The sequence below is a fragment of the Musca autumnalis genome, unplaced genomic scaffold, assembly GCF_047663935.1.
Source record: "Musca autumnalis isolate F117 unplaced genomic scaffold, ASM4766393v1 scaffold_1, whole genome shotgun sequence".
NCBI classification, from domain to species: domain Eukaryota; kingdom Metazoa; phylum Arthropoda; class Insecta; order Diptera; family Muscidae; genus Musca; species Musca autumnalis.
The window spans coordinates 220,656,393-220,669,041 of record NW_027411644.1 but is presented as its reverse complement, the minus strand read 5'-3'; the positions used below and the strand labels follow the sequence as shown (position 1 = coordinate 220,669,041).

At 35.8% G+C, this 12,649-nt stretch overlaps 2 protein-coding genes across 2 annotated transcripts in view; one reads left to right on the top strand and one right to left on the bottom strand.

Moving 5' to 3' along the window:
- LOC141389159 (uncharacterized) overlaps positions 1–694 on the top strand; it is a 101,927-nt gene extending 101,233 nt beyond the window's left edge. The window contains exons 4-5 of the mRNA XM_073960226.1: positions 76–163; positions 231–694. Coding sequence (XP_073816327.1) covers positions 76–163; positions 231–423 — 281 coding nt within the window. The 3' untranslated portion in view covers positions 424–694. The remainder of the gene's footprint in view (positions 1–75; positions 164–230) is intronic.
- Positions 258–12,649, bottom strand: part of LOC141389158 (uncharacterized) — a 185,251-nt gene continuing 172,859 nt past the window's right edge. The window contains exon 2 of the mRNA XM_073960225.1: positions 258–391. Within this exon, the coding sequence (XP_073816326.1) occupies positions 376–391 (16 nt within the window). The 3' untranslated portion in view covers positions 258–375. The remainder of the gene's footprint in view (positions 392–12,649) is intronic.

Sequence of the window (12,649 nt, the reverse complement as noted above, 5' to 3'; positions counted from 1 at the left end):
ATATTTCTCTGTTCCAGAAAATTATATGCTTCCTTTATTGCTGTTAATAAAATATATACATTTTATTTATTTCAGATGAATCCCTTACCTGCAATGTATGTGATCGGGCATTCCATTGTCATCGACAGTTGGCATCACATCAACAAAAGAAACGACATTTTGGGTAAGATTATATATATATTTTTTCTTATATATAATCATATTAAATTATTTAAATTTCCATTTTACAGTTGCAGCGGATGTGATAGTTTATTCCCCTCGCTTATGCTGCTGGAACATCATAAAGAAGAATTTGAACATTGGAGCGATGATGAAATCACTCGACGAGTATGTTGCCGTCGAAATCGTGGCGATGATTACTTTACCGATACCGATTCATTCACCAGTGATGCTGAAAGTGAAGATTTAGAAAGGCTGTTATAAATCTGGATAAAGCAAAATAAACCATAAGAAATATTTTCTACTATTTACTATATTAAGAAACTAACCATATCCTTTAGTCAAAACATATGAACTTCATAATTGTGTTTTTGTAACCTTTAGCTTCAACTGGTATGAAGCAAAGATTTATATGAAACAATGTAAAGTAAAAAATGAATTTATTTATTTTGAGAAAAATAGCACCGAATGATGCTATTGTTTATGGTACCCAATGTTTCCTATAAATAAACAAAAATCCTGTAAAAACCTTTAAGGGAATGTATAATATTTATTAATAGGTAATCTGTTAAGGTTGTTTATAGCTAGTTTATTTAAGGTTAAAGAAAATCAACCATCATCAGAAAAATGGAAAGTGTTTATAATCAAGAAGACCTGTTATGTCATACCTTATTAAGAAAAGCATTTTCCAAATATATTTTAAAACAACTAACACATTTTTAGGCGTTGATCTAATTTCTTCCGTTGCATTCAACCGAGATTACGCTTAGAGAAATTTCCTCATTCTCAAAATACTGTTAGGGAATTAGGGTTTAACTTAATCCCGTGCAGATGTTGTATTATCCCCGATACGATTTGTACCAAATAAAACGATGGTTCGTTCTGGATTACGAGTCTATAATGCTTTATTGACGTTATTCACTTCAGTTATTTACGCAGGACTTTATCTCTCTACTAGCACACAGCTTATCTCCAGTAACTAGTAAACATACAGCTTTACTCTATTCAGGTTACTTCCGTACCCTTTAGATTACACTGACGACTTAGTTCGCGAATAGATTAAAAACTAAAATCCCACCCGCTACGCACCCGTATTTATACCCGCTTGCCTATGCATATACTGTTCCGGCACCTTTCATCTGGGAGGTTCTGCAATGTTCAAACGAGATACAGATGCACATAAACACATATTTGTATACAAACAGACAAATGAATGTAATCAAAACATCAGCGCCAGCGGTAATAAGTACGAGGCTTTACAATGAAGTCCCAATGTAGAAGAATAATTGGGTAGTCAAAATGAATGAAAGAGTACAAAAACAATTTAGCTAGGTAAAGAGTGTGAATTAAGACTAAGCAATAATTTCAAGATTGCAGTGTTAGCTGTTGTTGCAAAACCGATACGAATAAACTAAATGCTTAATAAAAATCTACGTTACAATTTAAATTCTTAAATTAACAGAAATTCATCTAAATTAACTTAAATCAATCAGTTGTATTCGTAACAATACCAACAAACATGAATGTAAACATACAAAAGGTGCTATTATTTTTCCCACAGTTATATATCGTCACCATAAATGCCGGAAGACGTAACCCACAAAAATAAAAGTTTACAAGAGAAACAACAAACGTTATAAAATGAAAACGGTGTTATAAAATATCGAAAATTTTTAGTATCGTGTTTTAAGACAGAGAAGAAATGTATTTTTGGAAAAAAAATTAAAATTTTTTCCAGAATGTTAGAAGCTGTGTGGGTTACGTCTTTTGGTATTGTATTTTTCTGAAATGCTAAAAGACGTAACCCACAATTTATTGAGTATACATTTGAAGAAACTAGTATAAATGAAAAATTATAAACAAATTAGAACTGGTTTATTGGCATACGCGGTTAAGCGAACTTTAAACTAGCAATCTGACGGTGTTGGGTTCAATTCCCAGTCTTGACGTTGATATTTCAATGGACCACAATTAGGTGAACTGTCTATTCCAACCATCACTATAATTACTTATAATTTCAATTGTATCAGACGATATTAAATCTGGAATATTATATTTATTGTTGTATTTAAGTCAATTTATGGACAAAATATAGTTCATATAAATTAAGTGATCTGTAACAGTTTAAATGTAACTTCTAATTGCCATAATGAATGTTGTCATAAAAGTATCACTTGGAATTAAGCGTTTTAAGTCTTGCAGGTGTTGAAATTTCTTTTTTGAAACTTTTAACCTTTGTGTGTACATCTGAGGAGGATCCACTGCCTCAAAATTTCCGGAACTTCTCTATGGTAAAATCTGGTAGTCGTCTTTGATATCAGTTTTAAAAAAGATTATACTGCTAGGATCAAAAGCCAATGCTCGCAGTGACTGTAGGAACTCCTGTCTTTTTGCATAAGTAAACCAATACAGAAAATTTGCGTTTTTCTCTGGACCTATTTGATTACTACAATCAGTTGATCTCTATTAAACCATGGGTTGGTTGACAAGACTATCTTTTGCAAACTTCAAAGAATACATCTTTGTACTAGAACGACGTTTTCGTATCAACGCCTCAAATTTTGAATATTTCCGTTCGTACTTTCTCTTGGAAAAATGAACAATATTGATACGAGCATTGCCTTCCGAATAACCACTTCCTTTTGTACGGTTAACATATTGTTTTCCATATGTGCGTTTTAGATGTTTATTTAAATCAGGGCATAGGTCTTCTGTCATCATCTTCAATTATTTCAATTATGGATTTTTTTTTTTTTTTGTAAGACCAGCAAAAACCGTCTAAAGTCAAAATTATTGCTTTAAAAATTAACTAAAAGAATGGTCTTTGTAATTTTTGAAAAAGCTTCCATTCTTGAGATATCGTCACTTAAGAGTCAAATTGCGCATATGGAGAAATAAGCCGAGTAAGAGACAAAACTGTTAAAGTAACTACACCATGTGATAGGTATTTCCATAAGCTTTCATACGATACCCTTTTTGTAGTAATCGGTTCAGTTGAAACGGGCCTAACCCGGTTTTGAACCTGGCCTTTCGGGTCAAATCCGCCCAGTGGAAATTATACATTAACTCAATAAGCCCTCCCTCTGGTATTATAATTGCTGCAAAAATCAAAGAATACATTGTTTGTACTGCTGTTTAGTTTTGAAATAATGTGGGTTACGCCTTTTGTGTTCTATGGAAATTACAGTATGCTGTTACGTCTATTGGCATTTCTTGAATAGGATCGTTATTTTTAAACGTAGAAGCTTGAAACTTTGCCAGAGCATTTATTTTAGCTTAATATATCAGATTCCATCAAAAAACGAATTTCGATTTCCATGTCGGTTACGTCTTCCGGCATTTATGGTGACGATATGTAGTTATATACATTTTTTTGGTTAATTTGTCCAAATTTGCAGTAGAGACCTTAGCTTTAAAAATTGATGTTGAAATCGGTAGCTTTTATCTGAATTATCGGCAACATTTCGTCTACCAGGATAACAGTAAAGCTTATTGAGCCTTCTGCTAATAACAAATCCATAGTCCAACACATATTTCGTTTGATTTGAGCATAACGGCCTTCAGGGAAGCATAGCTGAGAGCTACGGATGCGGTCAAGTCACACTCGAACCCTGGAAAGAAGGAAGATAGGACCTTAGTCACGTTTGGCGATGTTACGCTAACTGATCCGAAGAGGTGTGCAAGTTATTTCAATCGACAGTTTGTCGAACACTCCAGAAATGACAGGGCGAAGAGAAGTGTATTACTTTGCAATAGATCTCTTCCTGCAGAGGATGAACCACCACAATTTACAATGGATTATGTTGCGAATGTCATTAGGAAGGTTAAATCTTCCAAAGCGTTGGGCCCTTATGGAATCTCCATGGTTATGCTGAAACAGCTGGATGTGGCGGGAGTGGAGTATCTTACTAAAGTTTAAAACCTGTCGCTAGCCACCAACATCGTTCCCGAAGTCTGAAAAATTGGCAGGGAGGTCACGCGATGAGTAATTGTGGCGTTTGATTTATCAAAAGACTTTTATATTGTTAAGCACTCTACGCTGTTTGAAGACATCAAGCAGGCAACCCTCTGGCCAAGTCTGGAATGCTGGATAATGAAATATATGTGTAGGGACGATTGTAAGTTCTTGGTGTCAGGTACCGTCCCTGATGTCATTTGTGAAAGGCTGAACTCCTATTTGGCAGATCTTGGTGGAGAGCTAGGGTTTGCCGTTAGAAGCAACGTCCTAAAAGTCCCCATCGATCCCATGTGTGCAAAAAAAGTTATTCGGGGTCAAAGGTCAAATTTTAATGGTTTTTAGGTTTTCGGATTTATTTTTTGAAAACGGTTGATCTAATCAAAAAGTGACTAAAGTAAATATTGTACACAGAAAAATTATCTACATGTTTCATCTTAATAATTTTTTTCCTAGAAGGAACCATTCTTGAGATAAAGCTGTTCTAAACAAGTAAAAAAGTATCAGTCGGCTTTGCCGACAGAGATATACCCTCAGCCTGAATATATTGAAACTTTTTTCCCAAAAAACGTATGTATTTAGGGGGTTTTAAAAATTAAATGTTGATTATGATTAAAGATCAAACGTTTTGCGGAGGAGATACAAAAAGGAATGGATCGACATTGACCATTATGGAAGTGGATCTCCAGCCACTACATATGGTGCCATAGGGGGTTTTTATACCCTTCGGGCTGTTTGCTCAAGAAGTATGGACTTGCCCCTGAAACAACTTTTACCATCGCAATTGAGGCATCGAATGCAAGTTGCTTCAACAAAAATCAAAGTGATTCGAAAGCAGGTCTTAAAGTGAACATGTATCCGAAATTTAGTGTGGGAGGTACCGGATGGAGTGGACAAATATAGTCCATATTTGAACCTGATCTATATCTGGTAGATATGTTAGGATGTGTAAAGTATGGTCCAATTCGGCCACTCTCTTCAAGAGTTATCGTACGCACAATTTTTCCGAACATTTTTGAACTTTTGTGAGGGAGGTACCTGAAGGAGTGGACCGATATGGCTTATCTTCGAACTTAAACTATGTTTGGACAAAATATTACTAAGGCCAAACTTTGGACCGAATCGGCAGACCTGTTCGAGAGTTATTTTGCCCTCCAACCTCCTCACACGGTGTCATAGGGGTTTTTTGCAACTTTCAGGCTATTTTCTCAGGAAGTATGGACTTGCCCCTGATGAAACTTATACCGTCGTATGGAGGGCAGTGAATACAAGTAGCTAAAGCAAAAATCAAAGCGATTCGAGAGATGGTCCTAAACTGAACTTTTCCAAATTTTTGTGCGGGAGGTACCCGACGGAGTGGACCGATTGAGTGCATATTAAAACCTGATCTAAGTCTGGTACACGCTCCACGATGGGCAAAGTATGGACCAAATCGGTTACTCCCTTCAAGAGTTATCGAGCGCACAAATTTTCCGAACATTTCCGAACTTTTGTGGGGGAGGTACCGGAAGGAGTGGACCGATATAGCTCATCTTCGAACTTAAACTAAGTTTGGGCAAAATATTACGAAAGCCAAAATTTGAACCGAATCGGTTCATCCGTTCGAGAGTTATTGTGCGCTCCAGCCAGCCAGACAGACAGACAGACGGACGGACATTGCTCAATCGACTCCAAATTGTCTGAAACACATTTCGTCCAAACATACTTGGGGTCTAAAACCATTATTTCGATGAGGCACATTTTGCCCGTATGAAAGTGTATATACCCTTCATAGCCTAAAGGCTGAGGGTATAAAAACACATGATTTTTATATACTTATGTATAGGGGAAATATGCACATATTCATACGAACCGGCTAAAATAAGCGAAGTAACCGGGTCTGTCCCCCAAAAAATATATATTTTCTTGAAGAGAGAAATTATAGCTATCTTTTAAAAAAATGCCAACAAAATCGGAGCGTGTTTAGTAGAGTGATTCAATGTTAGAGTCATTTTATGCAAAAATAGCCCATTTAACCCACATATATAATCGAAAGCCCAACGGGAACGACCCCAACGAAAACTCTCCGATTTTTTTCAAGTTTTGTCCGAAGATAGGGTTTGTTGCGCTGATTACGGAAATGTATAATTTTCAACGGTTGCGGCTCCGGTTCGCCGGTTATTCGACCCGAAAGGCCAAATTTAAAAACCGGGTTAGACCCGGTTCTACTGAACCGATTACTGCAAAGTGGATATCGTTTGAAAGCTTATGAAAGTATCTAACACATAGTGTCATTACTTTAACCGGTTCGCCTCATAATGTACTTACGCCGCTAATTTTTTATTTGACTTTTAGATCGCGATATCTCGAAAATAGTAAGTCTTTTTTAAAAATCATAAAGACCATTCTTGTAGACAATTATTAAATCTACAACTTTTATTTTAGCCGGCTTTTGCTAAGTCTTACCGTTTTTGAGAAAAATTAAAAAAAAACTGAATAATGCCTCCAAAAATTACCTTTGACCCCGAATAACTTTTTTTGCACACATGGGATCGATGGAGACTTTTAGGACGTTGCTTCTAATGGCCAGCCCTAGCTCTCCACCAAAATTCAGCTTTGTGGAAATTTTTGCTATTTCCCCCTTATACGCATGTCTATTTTGACCGGACTAATATGCAAATATCCACAACTAAATCTACGGCCACTCTCTTCACCAACTGGACGGCAGAGTTTATAGTTATAGTCCATGGTAGTAGAATCCCCAACTCCAAAATTCTAGAGGTCACATTTAACAGCATGTTTAGGTTGCCCACGCATGCCACAGCTATCTGCAACAATTTGAGGAACAAGGTCTCAAGTCCCTAGCCGGCACCACTTGGGGTACAGATAAAGTAACCTTGTTGACCACATATAATGCGATAGGTCCTACTTATTTAGCTGGTCCACTAAAGAACATTTGTTCAATTATTCGAACTAAGAAAATATCCCCAATTCTCTCGTCATCCACTTGTTTGCTCCAACGAAGCCTTGGCCTGCCAATTCTGCGTGCACCGCTATGAGGCCCGTATTTATACGCCCTTTTAACGGGCTCATCATCGCTCATTCTTATGACCTTTCCTAGCCAACGCAATCGTTGCATCTTGATACGTTTATCTTTACTGATGTCTTTGTATAGCCGATATAGCTCGTGTTTCATATGACGTCGATATTCAACGTCAACGCAGATGGGTCCGTAGATCTTTCGAAGAATTTTTCTCTCAAACACACCAAGAACTGCCTTATCTGCTTGTGCAAGTACCCAGGCTTCGGAACCATACATCAGTACGGGTAGTATCAGTGGTCTGTAAAGCGTTACTTTTGTTTGACGAGATGTGGCTTTGTTTTTTAAATTATTGGACGCATTGCACATCGACACCATCATTTCGGTCTTCTTGCCGTTTACCGCCAGAGCCACTTTAGCAAGGTATCAGTTACTTCCTTTACCGATCGACCCATTATGTAAATGTTGTCCAATGTTGAATAAGTCACACGAGAGACCGTCTCCTTGTCTGAAACCTCTTTTTGTATTAAACTCTTCGGAGAGGTTCTTTCTCATTTTAACTGAGGACCGAGTATCAGTTAATATCATTCTTCAAAGGGAATGAGTTTTGCGGGGATGCCAAATACCTTTGAACGTAGGGAGCTGTCGAATGATGTCCTATATCAATGCCGATCTTTGGTATTGTTGAAGTTACGAAGTTTTTCGGCAATTCACACACACACGACCCGAACGCAACGAAAGAGCACACAAAAGAGAGCAAATGTTTTGATTTGTTTTTGTTTTGCAGCATGCGTGCATACAACCTTACTAACACACTGTAAAAGATGCCAATATTCAGAATTTTGTGTGCCCTCGGCAGCACAACACTCCTGGTCATACCATGGATTCCTTGGTGAGGTCTCTGGTATCCATGTACTGATTTTGCGGCTGTTTGCATGGAGTGGGCAATATTGTGCTGGTTTGTTATGGGTAGGGTGTCCAAAACCGAAACCGGTTAACCGGTTTTGAGTTACAAAACCGAAACCGATTTTCGCCAAAAACGTCATTTTCGGTTAACCGAAAAAACCGGTTATTTGTGTCGGTTAACCGGTTTTAAAAAAAGTAGTAATATTTTTAGAATTTCATTAAAATTGTATTCTTGAAAGTAAAATGAACTTAACTGACAAAATGTACGGAAAAATTATACATGTCAAATACCTTTAAACTTCAAAAATATTTTGTGTAAAATGGCACAACTCCAATATAGTTCAATTGAACGATCTATGAAAAAACTGCGTATACGTAATAAATCACGGTTGTTTGAATGACGTTATACATACGTTTTTGAATTGGTACAGTAAACTTAGAACTTGTCGAATTTAAGGTTGTAAAGGGTAACGATAACAAAATGCATTTTGATTCTGGCACTATAATTTGAGGTTCTCAACGCAAGAAGGAGAATCCAGACTTAATAAAATGTAAATTTAATTCCTTTGGTACAAAATCTTATATTTGTAAGAGCTTTTACTATTCTTAAAGCACAATTTCTGTCTTATCTTTGCTGTCCCCACTTTAAGGTTGAATGTTAAATAACAAGGATATTATCAGATAATTATATAATAACGAATTAGTTATACCTAATTTACCCCTTGCCGCACATTTTTAATCAAATATTTATAAATTATGAACAATTTTGTACCTATTTTACAAAACCGGTTTAAACCGGTTAACCGGTTTTGAAAATGTTTGAAAACCGAAAACCGGTTTTTGAAAAAACTGAAAATTTCGGTTAACCGAAAACCGTTTTGTTGGGAAAACCCCGTTTTTGGGACACCCTAGTTATGGGGACGAGAATTTCTTTGATTAGGCAATTGGGCTAGTTGAGTGGAATATGCTGTGGCTATCTGTTCTGTTTGCAGCCTACCGATGTCCAACTTCCGCCTTGTATCTGCTTTATTTGCAACGTCTAAACGGCCACGTACCTTTGCTGCAACAAAGTAGTGGTCCGAATCTATGTTTGCTCTTCGGAACTATCGTTTTTTGCCACTGCGAAATCTATAAGCCTCCTTCCACTGTCGGATGTTTCACTGTGGAGACAAAATTTCCCGACTGTTGGCCCAAAAAATTCTCCTTACCAATTTTGGCATTAAAATCGCCTAGAATAATTTTAATGTCGTGGGCAGGACAACGGTCATATGATTCTTCTAAAAGCTCGTTAAAATCACATTCATATACATTCATCTAGTGTGTTGGACGTATGATAGATCCGAGGAGGAAATGTTGACTCTAAGCATTACATTGTTGCAGCAACTGTACACATCAGATTCAATTCAGCGAATAAAGTACGACCATATACAACGCGGAAGTTAGAAATTGGAAAAATGAAATCGATCGATAAAATTTACTGAATTAACCAGGGTTTCGGAGTCGAGGTATTTTCAGCTCGACTCCGACTCCGACTCCAGACAATATTTTTTCACGACTCCGACTCCGACTCCGACTCCGGGCCGACTCCGGGGGTAAATACCAATACTACTAAAAATTAATAAAGCGTGCACAAATTTTTAACTTTTTCCTATATTTGGGCCCATATAGGCTAATCTGTTGGTTTTTCCTAAAATATTCTTTAGAAAAGCATTCGTTGGAATATAATAAATATTTTTGTGGGCTTATCAAGGACAACAAAGATTAGTCCTTCATCGATCGATTGTGTAAAAAAATATTAGATTTTACGGAAATAATGGATAGAAAAATTCAAATTTTAAATTTTTGGCTTAGAACTGAAGTTTTTGGTCATAAACGGGCAAACACAATTTGAAGAATTAAATCGTTCGATGAATTACTAGATTTTGATGTATGTACATATTTACTAGATTTTTATCGAATAATTAAGATTTTATCTAATCTTATTTAAATCGCATCAAAATATTATACAGGGATAAGGGGTTGTAAAAAGGTCATAACACAGTAACCATCCGAATTTCATACATACATAGTTAATAACTAATACGAAATGTAGCGAAATACATTAACAGAACGTTTTTCTTTTTTTTTGAGAATGGAGCGGGTAAAACTATGAAAGGACAATAAAAACCTGACAATATCGATATATTGGATGTGGGGAACCTACATAAAATTTTCGGAGGAACATTTTTGTAGAATTTTTTCATGTAGTAAAGCTGATCTTTGTTACATTTTCAATTCAAGGACAAATGGGACATGGAAGGAACTGAGCTAGTAAGAAAATACATTCCTTCATTCTATTTAACTGAAAACATGTTATCTCAAACTGATGCAACAATAAGGCCAAATAATGATATAAAAATATCATTACGCCATAAATCAGAAACTTCAGCTAAGTGATCCGTTGGGGTTGTTAATATGCTCAATAGGGGCTTTCATTCCCAAAGGGACTTTTACGCTCCCAGACGTTGACTTCCATTTTGTGTCACAGTGTTATCAGTAGGATTTAACATAGAGACCACAATGTCTTTGATAAGAGTCCAACAGGTCCTCTAATAGAAGACAAGGATGACTTTTCACAAAAGACAATATGTCCAGACCAGTAGAATTTTGTGGGAAGACCAGTAGGACTTCTGGCAGAAGACTTGTAGGACTTATACAGGAGACGTTCCATGTCCAATTAATTCGATCGTCATAGAGCATCACTTTCGCTTGCAAAAATATAAAGGATCAATTGGACCAAAAAGATATTTTCGACATGCATTGTGTAAACAAATTGGAGATGAAAAGACTAGACTTCAAATGATAGTAAATATCCTCTAATTTATAGCTTTCTTTTAAAATAAGTAATGATTTTTCGAAATAATTGGTGTCCAAATTAATGTTATATTTATATAATGTAGAAAAAATTTGCCCGGAGTCGGAGTCGAGTTATTTTTTTCGACTCAGACTCCGACTCCAGCAAAATTGCTCGACTCCGACTCCGAAACCCTGAAATTAATGAATGATCATAACAAATTTAGTTAGGATATGGCTTGTTACTTCGATTTCAAGGGTTAATTCAGTCAATTTTATCAGAGCAGGTGTTGCTGCCATCATTAGAGTATTTAGGACCATGCCAAAACCATGGGTGTTTCGACTAGTATGTCAGATATATATTCACTGGGCAATAGCCGTAGACTATCCCCGCATTTTCACATACTATATCAGAAATCTATGACTTATCCTGACGTTATTTTAGTTTATAGTACTAAAATATGTAATTTTTCAAAGTCCGACATTATATATATTCACCATAGATATTTCAAAAACAGTTTGGATCGAGCACACATAATCTTCTGACAGAATTTATTATCAAAAAACTTCAATAAAGTATATTTTGTGACCGCAGATAACGAAAATGTGAATAAAAACGGTAGAATATGGTCCTAAATCATATACAAAAAGCGAAAGCTTCTGGAGAAGTTAAATATTATAGCTACAAATTTCCTTTGTTCAGAGACTCATAATGCAATTTGATTTGGAACATTTCTTCTTTTGACACAACCCCCATAAAGTGAGGTATTTTAGGAGATTTTGACTCAATATGGAATAGATTTTAATTAAGAGTCTAAAAGTTGAACAAATAATTTCTACCTATAATATATAATTTTGTAACGTCATTTTCTTAACAAAGTATTTTACTCAGATATCTAGTTTGTTCTAGGACTTACAATGAAATTTTGTGTAGAATATTTCATTTTTCAACTCCTTTCATCTAGAACTAAATTTCATGTTACTTTCATGCATCAACTCGAAAAAAGAACAAAACAGATTTATTCAAAAAATATTTGGGTGTTTCGATGGCAAACATGATGTATATATTTTCCTGATATATATTGCAAATACATATTTCATTTATTCGGCGACTTATATTGAAATTTGATGGAGATTATTTTTGCCTTTGACGTCTTCTATCCATTGTAGATAGTTTTGTGTGACAACACTTAATAAACTCAGATAAAGTACCACATTAACCCTAAAACGTGATTTTACTTTTGGCAGATTCCTGGCGTTTAGGTACGATTTAGACTTTTGGTGTATTCGGGGACCTATAGTAAAATTTTATGACAAATAATATTGCAGAATATTTTGATCTGATTCAATCACATTTTAAAGGAGTTTTTACACGATTTTGAAAAAAGGGACCAAAAAGACCCCTTTAGTGACTCGCATGAGGGCTAATTTTTTTTCATGAAAAGATACCCCGCATTGTTGTCAGCAATATTGCCAAAGACACTTTATATCTAAAATGCAAGGATTCCAAGGAATCTAATGTCGAATATTTCAAAACCTGTAGAAATGGGCGGAACTTGCCACGCCTATTTAGGTTACTTCCCGACGTAAACATTCAAAACGCCGATACACGTGTCTTCTTTTATTTCGGTCCTCTTTCATAATCTGGTCGAATTATCTTATAATTATTTTTAGTGTTGTACAGTGTTACTTTCGGCAATGCTGATTGTAAATTCATCTTTCCAGTGGGTGGATCTTCAACCTTTTGAGAGTTTTTGGGAATTCATTAAGATCTACAG